The sequence below is a fragment of the Spea bombifrons genome, chromosome 1 (genome assembly GCF_027358695.1).
Source record: "Spea bombifrons isolate aSpeBom1 chromosome 1, aSpeBom1.2.pri, whole genome shotgun sequence".
In the NCBI taxonomy this organism is placed as follows: Eukaryota; Metazoa; Chordata; class Amphibia; order Anura; family Pelobatidae; genus Spea; species Spea bombifrons.
Window position 1 is genome coordinate 37,051,356 of NC_071087.1, and position 12,607 is coordinate 37,063,962.

Below are 12,607 nucleotides of genomic sequence, written 5' to 3' on the forward strand. Positions count from 1 at the left end.
CATGAATATGCTATATGTTTAGGGTGCTCCCGTAGCCTAAAGCTTCCATAAGCACCCCAAGAAGAAGACTACCCAAAGTTTCCAGTTACATACTGGCTTTATACCGGATGCCGATTTTGTTCCCTTTCATTATGCGTAATCCTTCTGTGGTACCCTGCTAAGGGCTTATGTTGGCACTAATGCTCTCCATATTATGCTCCATGCTGTTTGCAGGGCTATGGCAACATAAATACTACAATAAAGCGTTCACGCTTCTTGTTCTCGCACATAACGAGAGAAGCTGAGCAGGCAATACTGTATTTTGCACTGAGTTTTCTTAGACGTCTAAAGCACGTCAAGTGTTTTATTTTTCAATGTGCCGACAAAGCCGTTTATTACTCCTCGTTTGGTTATTGGCCTTTTAAACTGTATCGAGTTTCATGCTTTTTTTTTTGTGTGTGTGTATACATGGTGACATATGTAATTGCTCCACTGTTTTCATTATCATTGACAATTTCTGTACGTTATACTTGATCGGTTTTCTTTATAGTTGCATAAGTTGTTGCCGAGTGCAGTGTGTTTAGGGAATGGCTAGTTGTCATTATGTTTACATGTCTGTTTTTATTTCCTATATCCATAACATTAAAATTAATTTAGAGCTACTGATCCATGGGTGTGATTGGTGTTTTTGTGCCCTTGCAAACAGATTTTCACTTGTACATGCACCCTGACGAATAACAATCACATATCTGAAAAATACTGTCCTGAATGACTGGAAGAGGTGGCTTCATACATTCAGAGACTTTCCAGTGCTACTAAGTAAATAGTTTTATGGAGGAATCTACATTTTGTATTAAAAACAATTGCCCTGTTATTTAGGCTCCTATCTTGTACATACAGTTCCTTCTATTCTATGAACCCTGAACTGCTCATCAAACACAAATTTGAAGATACCAGTCCTAGAAAATTATATAAAAGTTAAAGAGAAAATCTCACTAATCGCCAACTGAAAGGGATGTTAAATCACACATTTTTCAGGTATCAAAGCAGTGAGGGGACTGCATGCCAAATTCCAGGACTACAATAACCCAATGAACTTTGCCATAATGGAAACACTGAATCATATCTCCTATATACCTAGATCTTAGCAGCAGCAAGCTCCTTTAATGTTTTTGGTGCCAGGTGGTATAAGGGCTGTTTTTTTTTTTTTTTGATTAATTGGATTTTAAAACATTTAAAATGTATTTAAAATCAATTAACTTAGTGCTACAAACAATTAGACTGAGGGGATGAGAGAGAGACTGGGGACCAGATGAGACCGAAGGGTGGCAGGGAATGAATACATACCTTAGAGAAGTAGCATCAGTCGATTAGTTGTTTTCCTTAAAGTTTGTTTTCTGGGGGCTGCTGCACTTCCGCGGGCAGGTAACGCTCCGCCAGGTCTAATGCACATGCCCCCTATGCGTGCAGGATTATATGTGGCTTTATTCCACTGTACGTTATGAAGGGTCAACCACTGAGTGTCTACTGTAAGATTAGCTTGTCTGGCCCAGTAAAACACACGGGTAAACCAGTGATATTCGCTAGACGCCCTCACCCATCGAACAATGCTTTATCCAGTGACAGCTCAGCCCTTCTTAATGCACGTCTGTGTCAGGGGGTTGAAACTTTGCCAACTCTTGTGTTAGAGGATAACCCCAGTGAAAAGCTGTTATTTAATCTCTTATAAATTGCATTTATTAAAAAACATCTTCAGGGCTAACAAATTAATGAGTTTGCGCCCAAGTAAGCACATCGGAATTCAACATCTAATAACCTACTATAAAAAGCATACGCCTTCTATAGTTAAACTAGAAAAGGATAAACAGAGTTGATCATTTTTCACCCATGTCTCGAATCTATACGGTTCCGGTTTATTTGCTCCATCTGATTACCAAACCGCACTGTAGGAAAGCTGGATATTTGAAAGAATGGAACAAAATAATTTAATAAAAATGAAATCTGGCTTTATTTTTTTACCATAACAATTGTTTTTTTGATCAAGTTACTCTTATGCAGCAACATCTTTCTTATAGTGACACAATATCGTATAAGAAGCGAGATAGTTTAATTTGATTGATTTATGGTGTTTAGTTTCTCTTCTGAAGAAGAATTATTATTTTTTTTTTTTAAATGCAAACACTCTGAAAAATACCCCTCGACTTATAATCAAGGTCATCTAATCGGACCTCAAATAGCTGGAAAAAAATGCCTGCTGGGGCCAGGCTGCTTTGGTCGCGAGCAGCGACTCTTGTACTAGACAGGAGAACAGGAACCCAGAAGTTGTCACATGACTCTGTCCCCCTCCTTCCTCTAGGGGTGGGGCCAGAGAAGTTGCAGAGGGAAGCAGCCAGGGCCCTGCAGAAATCTGCGAGTAAGACATCTGCAGTTCAGGTAAGGGATAGGGGAGGGTTTATGAGCAAGTATGCGTGATTAAGGGAATGAGTATTTAAATGTTTCTGAATGTGTGAGTGTGATAGCTTGGAGGTGTAAGGGCGGGGGGGTAGCATGGCATAAGGAGGCTGTAATCGCACTCCTATTGTCCCCAGGTTCCAGCATGTACTGGCTTCCTGGGCTTGGTAGGAGTGTGATTGCAGTTACCAACATATATATATCCCTCCAGAAATGCCTTTTAACCCCCTATATAATGCCCCTTAACCCCCTATATAATGCCCCTCTGCCCCATGATATGCCTTTTAATCCCCTATATACCAGAGTGGGGCAGAGAGGCATATCATGGGGCACACTGGCATATAGGAGGGTATAAGGCATTTCTGGAGGCAGAACGGCATGTGGAGGGTTAGAAGGCATTTCTGGGGGCAGAGTGGCCTATAGGGGGGGTATAAGGCATTTCTGGGGGCAGAGGGGCAAGCCTGGGAGGGGCAGGTTGGCAAATGAAAGGAAATAAAAATGTCTCAATCATAGCTTTTATTAAATATGAAAAAATAGTTTACATGAATTCATATTTACTAGTAAAACTTCCTATAGGGTTTTTCTTTTTTTTTATGAAAATAATATTAGATTTTGGGGGGTGTCTTATAATCGAGCAAATATTGATCGCTCATTTTTGGAGTTTTTTTTCAAGGGGTACTCACAAGTTTGAATAATTGTCAAGTATACCCACTAATCCTACTCATAGGAGATGCAGCACATGCACTAAAGATCAATGTTTTCTAGGTGTTACAACGTTGTCCTCATTGATGAGTAAAAAAAAAGAAAATTATATTTGCATTAGGTATTAAATATCTTGAGTGTACTGTGTTATGAGCAAAGCGATACGCGCGCACTGCACTGAAAGATCACATATGAATGTAGATCTTGCAAAGTAGTTTGGAAAGAGGGTTCCTCATCATTTGAATAAAGATGCTGGTGTTCAATACAAATAAAAACACAAAACAGCCACTTTTAGATGGATATTTATTTTTCAAAACCTCTTGAGGTTCAGGGCCCTCTTTAAAATAAGATTGTATCTTTATGGCAAAATTTCAAGAAATACAGTTCAAAGGTCTAAAATTGGGAAAACTTGTCAGCATACTGGAGAAATGAATAAATTATATTCGTTATTGACCCACATACCAATATTATTCCCAGTGGGGTAAGGACAGAGGATGGAAAGACGTCCCAGGCAGAAGGATGTATTTGGGATGTGCACTGTGCAATTCTACAACGGCACACGGCAGCATATCTGACCCATTTGGGTTCTTCTGTTAAAACCTTGAAAGGTTTCAGACGAGAGGCTTTCTATTTCAATTTGGTGGAGAGTTTGTAACGGTGTTAATCATCCAAGAAAAAGTAATTTCCACTCTTCTTCTGATCCACATCCTAATTGGGGAAAAAATATATATCAATGGCTCAAAAGGGCTAGTGGTTGATTTATAGTGTTTCTTACATATTTAACTGGCTCTTTTCACATATGAGTAATACGCTATTTCTAAACACATTTCAATAATTCTGGTTATATATATATATATATATATATATATATATATATATATATATATATATATATATATATATATATATATAATTACAGCAAATAAAGTTGATGCACTCACCAGGTCTTCTTTTAGAAAATGTATTAACTTGGTGAAGGTCCAACGTTTCGGCTCTCAATGAGCCTTTCTAAATTTTCTAAAAGACCCGCTGAGTGCATCAACTTTATTTGCTGCATATATTTTTTGGATTGTTAGCACCCGTGCATATTGCAACTGTAAGCACCGTGCTGAATACAATAATGTCATGGTGTCAAACAAGCAGGCACAGCCCACGCTAGATACGATGTTACCATTTTAGTTACTAGCATGAACCTCGCAAAAGGTAAGAGTATATTTCTAAACTGAAACCAACCTTATGCGTCATGCGTGCGGGATTTCAACTTATTCAAAGCTGCAGAACACTGCAGTTTTAGTAAACGATAATGTGATTGTTCTTACCTTGATGGAATTAAGTTTGTTTATTCTTGGTCTGTAGTTGTTAGGATCTCGTCTGAATGTGATTTCCAGCTGAGACAAAAATTTGTTCATACCAGCCAGAAGGGATTGGGGACTATAGATGGGGAGGAAAAAGGACACAAACATGTACATTAAGTTGATGTTTAAAAATATATACAGTTAAAAATCCATATTCTTTAAGCTACTGCTGAAATATAACACGCAGATGTAAATGTTATGTATATAGCCATCAGGGCAGTACCTGTTTGCTAAGGTGTCTTTGGAAGGGATACCATCAAATACAATGACACGGTCAGCAAGGTAAGTAGCCATAATGAAATCGTGTTCCACAATGAAGGCCGTCTTCTTGGCATGGAGAATGAATCTACAGAAGTAAAAATAAATAAATCATTTTCCCCACACCACAGACATGCAAGAACCATATGGTATGTATATTGTAGGCCTTTTACCGTTTTATGACTCTAGCAGCCATGAGACGTTGTTCAGAATCCAGGTAAGCTGAAGGCTCATCAATTAGGTAGACATCTGCAGGTTTACCTAGACACAGAGCCATAGCCACACGCTGCAGCTCACCACCAGACAATGTTTGCACCTCTTGATCGATGATGTTTTCTATCTGCATCGGCTTCATCACATCAGTAACAAACTGAGGATGCGTGTAAGCATCTCGGATCTTTTCATGCAGTAGCTGGCGTACAGAGCCCTACTCAAACAAAACAAATGAAAACGTGAATTCAAAAAACAGCACATTGTGCATATTCAAATAAGTAATCAATGAATATTCCTGGAGCATCTGGATTGTGTGATCACGATTGCATTTATACTTTGCATGTTATCAGTACTGTCTACATCCATGCATCTGCACCAAACCTACTGCTTCACTTCCTCCTTAATCACAGACTAGATTTAAAGCTTGTGAGAGCAGGGGCCTCCTTGTGTACTAGTTTTTTTTATACTGTGTGATTTTAAATTATTTTACCGACTACTGTAACATCGCTATGGATTCTGCTGGCGCTATATAAATACAATGAATCTGTAGAGGAGGATTTTGTGCAATAACCAATTTGGACTATGAAAATAAACTGCTTTGAAGATCAGATTTCTTTATACAAAAAAACAAAACTCAAGACCATGCTTAGCTTTGAATTAGCGGCACATTTTATACCCCTACCCAAGAGTAGGACTGAAATACTTACAGTGGATTTGGGGCTGATCTTCTGTGGCTTATAACTCACATTAAGTACCGGCACATCACCTGAAACAGCACGACATGATTAAACATGCTAACAGGCAGAAAATACTTTCCGTTCCTAATTGTTCAGATGACGCCCCCATAATTGATATTTAAATGTATTTGTAAAATAACTAAAAAGGTGCTGACTCTTCTAAAATTTTGAATAGCTTTTGCAGCCTTTCTTCTGGTCACTTGCTGTCCCTGTAGATGGACAACCAGAACTATTACAGTCACAACGTGCCTCACCGTCTAAGAACTGTGCCCTGCAAGCTGGACGCAAACTATATATAGAAAAGGTGTCAAGCAGTTTGGATTTGTGACCATATTTAATCACTGGGAGATTTTTAACTTTACCTCCTTCATCTGGTTTCAGCCTTCCAGCAAGCATTCGGATGAAGGTTGTTTTCCCGGTTCCTGTTAAAGCAATCATAAAAACTCACAATCAAGATATATGATCTCAACGTGGAGTGGCTCTGCAGAAGGGCTATATCCACCATACAACAGGACAACTAAAATGTTAAAAAGTTACAATGTTTAAGGCAACGGCATTACATTAGAAAAAAAATTCTGATTGAGCGGACTATTAAACATATATTAGCCGTTTCGCTTTAGGTCACTAATAATAGAGCCTATTGAAAGGTTAAGAACAGAAAAAACTCACCGTTTTCACCCAACATGACCATGATTTCAGAGTCTGTGAACTCGCCAGCCACAATGCCAAGCTTGAAGTCACCCAGCTGCTTCTTCATGGAGGGGTATTTATACATGCACATCTTTTTTACTTCCTCTTCATTTGCTGTTTCGGCCACCTTAAATACCAGAGACGTGTCTCTGAATCTTAAATTTTCCGTTGGGACGTAACCATCCAAGAAAATGTTTATGCCTGTTGTACAAAAATAAGTTGTAATTATGTAATTATAAAAGATGGCACCAAAACAGCCATTTTCTTAAAACTACTCATATCATAAGGGGAAATGCACAAGTACACCAAAAATGAAGAGGGGGCTCATGACTGAACAAACATTGTAAAAATGTTTAAATTCTGTAAAATGTTTTTTTTTTGTTTTTTTACCTCAAACTCTGCTTAGCCTAGAAAAACAAATACCTTCTCTGACGCTGAAAGGCATGGTTACAACTCCATAAGCACTTGGCACTCCATACAAGCAGCAAATGAAGTCCGAAAGATAATCCAGCACACTCAAGTCGTGTTCAACGACAATGATGTAACTGAAAGACAAAGATAGTATAAACTGTTATATACATCTTACTTCATTGCTGTAATTCAGCCAGAGACAAAAAGATTTACAGTAAAGAAAGTTGCTAGACAATGTACCCCAAACGCAAAGCAAACCTGCAGTATCACGAGTCAAGAGGTCTTCTACTGCAGAACCAAATATCTGATGTCATATACCTTTTTATGTTTTGTCAATGTATTAAAAACTAGACCGTGAACCCAAATCTTTTTCTGAAAGATGCGTAACAGTTAAACTGCCCCCAGCACTTCTAAAAATGAAGATTTCTCCCAAAACCAAGAAGTATGTAACGTGAGTAGACAATACAATAAGTAATGTTTCTCACCGATCTGGGTTAATCAAAGATCTAATGGTGATGGCAGCCTTCAGACGTTGCTTCACATCTAAGTAACTAGATGGTTCATCGAACATAAAGCTGTTGGGGTAAAAAAAAAAAAAAAAAGTTAATATTCATAGCCCCATTTCATAGCACAAAAGAACACATCACACACCATCCAAAGGATGTTTTGGGGGGGAAAAAACCCAAAACTGTTACTATTGTTTTAATGAAACTTATCAGCCCATTGAATTTTAACCTTAATTTTAAATTACAAATCCATGAGACGGCTTGAACAGGTATAAAGCAATCATAATGGAGACCTACATGTACGATCACCCACTTAGAAGACCTCATCTATATACCTTGGAATCATTTATATAGAGGAAGCAGTTATTTGTATACTGTTAAAAAGTCCAAGCGACGGAAGACAATCTAAAGTGAAAAGCGCAAACAGACCACCCATTATATACATGGGAATAAGAAAGAAAATATTTTCTTACATATCAGCTTTCTGGATACATACAACCGCACAGGCAAATCTCTGGAGCTCTCCTCCAGAAAGGTCCTCCACGTTTCGGTCTCTCAGGTGGGACAGATCTGAAAGAGCAACCATTTTATATGAATAATTAAGAATGTAAAGTAAAAAGGGATTATACATATACAGTTTATATAATGTAAAATGCTTAGGCTCCGCAATTCTTAAATGGCACAAAATGAAGTTTAGAAAAAAAAAAGCAAATGAAGGGGCAGGGGTAGGTAGTGAAACCAATTATCTATACAACTTTGCAAAAAATGATATTATGTGGGTAACACTTTTTTCCTAACCATTTTCAAAATATTTTACTACAAAGCTAATGTAGGGAGAACAAAACATTGCTTACCGAGCTGTTGACATACAATTGTCTGAGTCTTTGTTTCATCCTTTCTATCCAAAATGGTTCCCACAGGGCCCTATGGATTGGAAATAAAAAAAAAAATAAAGTTTCACTGCTACAGTGTAATCAGCTATGAACATATAATGCCAAATTCATTTACGTCTAGTGTACCTTGATGCGTCATGATTTTAGCAACGTACAAAATATTGCTCACCTTAGCAGCTTTTGGGATTTGGTCCACATACTGGGGTTTAATGATTGCCTTTAAATCATCTTCCAAAATCTTGGTGAAGTAGTTCTGCAACTCAGACCCTCTGAAATACGTCAATATTTCTTGCCAATCAGGAGGATCCTTTAAAGATGAAGAACAGATGCTGAGCCATCAAAACAAATTGTTCTCCCTTGCAAGGTGTATGCTGTCTAGCGGTTCCAATTAATTGTTCAAACCCAAGGCTTTGTCCAAAAAGACGTGCTATTTAGAGGGGTTCCTACAGTTTTGACTCACTGGGTCCATTTTCAAAGGAGAAGATAAGCTATGACCTACTATTGCCAAACTCCAGATGACACCCTGATATCCAACAGATTCCTGCCCTAATTGGCTACTATACATTTTAAAACTTGCTTGCCCAGAATGAAACCAAATGAAGAGCAGAATAACTTTGTATGACGTCACGCCAAGATGTTTCGACATTGGATTATAATTTAATTACGTGCTAAAATGATGAATATGCTTACATCATACTTCCCAAGGTTAGGTTTCTGCTTCCCGGCCAAAATCTTCAATGCCGTTGACTTCCCGATACCATTGGTACCAACCAGCCCCAGCACCTCACCAGGTCGTGGAGTAGGCAAGCTGCAACAGAAACATCCCATTGATCACGTTCGAAGATACTTATGCCGATACTGAGGCGCAAGTTCACTCTCACAATTTACAACGTATCTAGTCGTGTGAAATAAAGTCAGAATGAAAAAAAATACTACAGATTGCTTACCGGTGAAGCTTAAAGGCATTGGCACAATATCTGTGAGTGGTTTCTTTCTCCAGATTACTTGGTAAATTCACAATGGACAAGGCCCCAAATGGACATTTCTACAAAGAAATATATTAACATTATCAGGCATATAGAACGACAGAACCAAGAAAACTTGACAGCCAAAATTTCTACGCTATACTGTGGGTTGGAACGGACGTATCTCGTTCTAAACATTATGTTTGCCCTTCTAGAGACTGAATCTTACCATAAGCGTCTTTTACATGCAACAGGACATTAAAATCGGCTTTACCACTAGTGAGAATTTTTAACAACTATTTTTTTATGAACAGAAAAATGGACCAAGAGCAGCTAAAAACAAAAAGGTTCATTATATTGTGAAGACTTCCCTGTTGGGTGTTTCTGTCCTTGTTCAGATGAAGTTGTGTAGGGCTGCAACTAACGATTATTTTAATAATCGATTAATCGGCCGATTATTTTTTCGATTAATCGATTAATCGGATAAAAAAAAACAATATGCAAATTTTTCGTTTATTTAAAAGAATTTAATGAACTGGATGTTAAAAAACAACTTAAAATTTACATTAACATTCTTATTTTGTTATGATGTAATAAAAAACAATATTTTCAAAGTACAAGAACCCAAACACAATATTTATGAAACAAAATAACCCCAAACATTCTGAAAAGAGGTGGACTATTACTGTTCAAGAAACTTTGCCCCAGCACTTTGCACTTTGCACCCAGCACTTTGCACCCAGCACTTTGCACCCAGCCCTGGCACTTTGCACCCAGCACTTTGCACCCAGCACTTTGCCCCAGCCCTGGCACTTTGCATCCAGCACTTTGCACCCAGCATTCAGCACTTTGCACCCAGCCCTGGCACTTTGCACCCAGCACTTTGCACCCAGCCCTGGCACTTTGCACCCAGCACTGGCACTTTGCACCCAGCACTTTGCACTGTGCCCCTGCACCCAGTCTCTAACTCTGCCCTGCACCCAGCCCTGCCCCCACATTCTGCCCTGCCCCCACACTCACACTCTGCCCTGCACCCACTCTGCCCTGCACCCACACTCACACCCTGCCCTGCATCCCCACCCCCACTCTGCCCTGCACCCAGTCTCCCACTCTGCTCTGCACCCACACTCACACCCTGCATCCCCACCCCCACTCTGCCCTGCACCCAGTCTCCTGCCCTGCACCCCCCACTCTGCCCTGCACCCCCACCCCCACTCTGCCCTGCACCCACACTCACGAACCGCTCTGTGCGAATGGAGCCACTCGCACAGAGCGGTTCGCTCTGTGCGAATGGAGCCACTCGCACAGAGCGGTTCGCTCTGTGCGAATGGAGCCACTCGCACAGAGCGGTTCGCTCTGTGCGAATGGAGCCACTCGCACAGAGCGGTTCGCTCTGTGCGAATGGAGCCACTCGCACAGAGCGGTTCGCTCTGTGCGAATGGAGCCACTCGCACAGAGCGAACCGCTCTGTGCGAATGGAGCCACTCGCACAGAGCGAACCGCTCTGTGCGAATGGAGCCACTCGCACAGAGCGAACCGCTCTGTGCGAATGGAGCCACTCGCACAGAGCGAACCGCTCTGTGCGAATGGAGCCACTCGCACAGAGCGAACCGCTCTGTGCGAATGGAGCCACTCGCACAGAGCGAACCGCTCTGTGCGAATGGAGCCACTCGCACAGAGCGAACCGCTCTGTGCGAGTGGAGCCACTCGCACAGAGCGAACCGCTCTGTGCGAGTGGAGCCACTCGCACAGAGCGAACCGCTCTGTGCGAGTGGCTCCATTCGCACAGAGCGATTCGCTCTGTGCGAGTGGCTCTGTGCGATCCGTGCACATAGACATGAAGAATACTTACCTCCGGAACGCGTCACATCCGTCACGTAGCTAGAAGGCGGAGACTGCAGAGCGTGTAGCAGAAGCGGGGAACGCTCGCGGAGGTAAGTAAAAGGAGCCGAGTGCTCCAACAACGAATTGATCACTCGATTAATCGATAACGGAAATCGTTATCGATGATTTCCGTTATCGATTATTATGGATTTTATCGATTCGTTGTTTCAGCTCTAAAGTTGTGTGACAAATACTCTTTAACGGATTGGTTGCTCAAAATACAGAACATAAGAGATGAAAAGCCTGAAGGGTGTGCTAGAACGGGATCAAAATCGCAACGCTTGGAATAAACAGTGAAGGCCCATTTTGCATACCGGCAAGTTTGGGCAATGAATTCTGGGTATGAAACCTATGGTCGGCAAGTTCACCGAAGTTGCAGATTAGAGGTTATATTTGAATAAAACAATAAGTGATACTTAAAAGAAAAACAAAAAAACGAAGCAGCCAACAGAATGCGGGTTTCTTACCTTGATGCAGATACCGCAACCAATACACAGGGTTTCAGAAATCCATACAATCTTACTTTGCGGAGTCACCTCTATGCACAATTTTCCTGCATGTCAAATTTTAAAAGTTTAGCATTTCCAGGTATGCAGGTATTTATTTCATAAATGTGAGAAATAATCGCTATGCAAGAACTAAAAATAAAGTGCATTCATTCACGGCTTTTGTATATTGAAATTGAACATTTGGTTTACAAATTTTAACAGATCATACACTATATGACGAAGTATGTGGACACCTGACCGCCTTGGGCATTAATATGGAGTGGGCTTCCATTTTTCTATGAAGGCTTTCCACAAGACTGAAGTTTTCTGTGGGAATTTGTGGCCATTCAGCCAAAACTGTATTTGTGAGGTCAGGCACTGATGTTGGACGAAAAGGTCTGGCTCACAATCTCCATTGCAATTCTTCCCAAAGGTGTTTGATGTGGTTGAGGTCAGGGCTCTATGTGGGCCAGTCAAGTTCCTCCAACTGGGGCAGAGTCAGGCAAGAGCAGGAAAAGGCCTTCTCCAAATTGGTGCCACAAAGCCCGAAGCATACAATTGACTAAGATGTATGCTGTAGCATTAACATTACCTTCACTGGAACCAAGGGGCCTAGACCAAACACTACAGTTACTCCTAGATGCTTCCACTTGACAATAACAGCACTTATCAGCGGATAGAGGCAGATCTAGCATATTACATTGAGAGGTTTCCACATATTTTTGGTCATACAGTGTACGGAAGAAGTCACGGAATACACTTCTTGTAGTTGCTTACCCATTCGTACAACAGGACAACTCTTCTTGCATTCTTGGCGGCATTTCTTTGGCTTGCATTTGTCATGATTTACAATAGCGATTCTTGTGAGCTTGTCTGCCATGTTGCTCGATGCTGATGCAGTCGTTTATTGACACCAATTAAAATCCACGCCTGAAGAACGAGACATTACAGGGAAAAGCAAGTCATCAAACTACACTAAAGTTTCGACCAGACGAGTACAGACAGCTTATGACATTCGCCACCCTCTCCATCGCCATGTACAGAAGATACAAATGGGAAATGCGCCCTGATCTGT

At 40.6% G+C, this 12,607-nt stretch overlaps 1 protein-coding gene across 1 annotated transcript; it reads right to left on the reverse strand.

The window, feature by feature from the left end:
• Nucleotides 1–3,418: 3,418 nt before the first annotated feature.
• Nucleotides 3,419–12,488, reverse strand: ABCE1 (ATP binding cassette subfamily E member 1). Its single transcript, XM_053460807.1, has 16 exons — nt 12,310–12,488; nt 11,512–11,597; nt 9,143–9,240; nt 8,886–9,003; nt 8,365–8,502; nt 8,157–8,226; nt 7,776–7,872; nt 7,282–7,371; nt 6,809–6,930; nt 6,365–6,586; nt 6,058–6,117; nt 5,666–5,724; nt 4,919–5,172; nt 4,711–4,833; nt 4,452–4,563; nt 3,419–3,840 (listed from the first exon to the last, which is right to left on the reverse strand). The coding sequence occupies exons 1-16, from the start codon at nt 12,410–12,412 to the stop codon at nt 3,793–3,795; spliced, it is 1,800 nt and encodes a 599-aa protein (XP_053316782.1). The 5' UTR covers nt 12,413–12,488; the 3' UTR covers nt 3,419–3,792.
• Between the last annotated feature and the right edge of the window lie 119 nt (nt 12,489–12,607).

Excerpts from the sequence above, each read along its gene's own strand:
- ABCE1 (XM_053460807.1), bottom strand. The coding sequence starts at position 12,412 with ATGGCAGACAAGCTCACAAGAATCGCTATTGTAAATCATGACAAATGC. Across the intron at positions 9,004-9,142 it reads AATGCCTTTAAGCTTCACCG|CTTGCCTACTCCACGACCTG; the intron begins GTAAGCAATCTG and ends TTTCTGTTGCAG. Across the intron at positions 8,503-8,885 it reads CTAACCTTGGGAAGTATGAT|GATCCTCCTGATTGGCAAGA; the intron begins GTAAGCATATTC and ends TCATCTTTAAAG.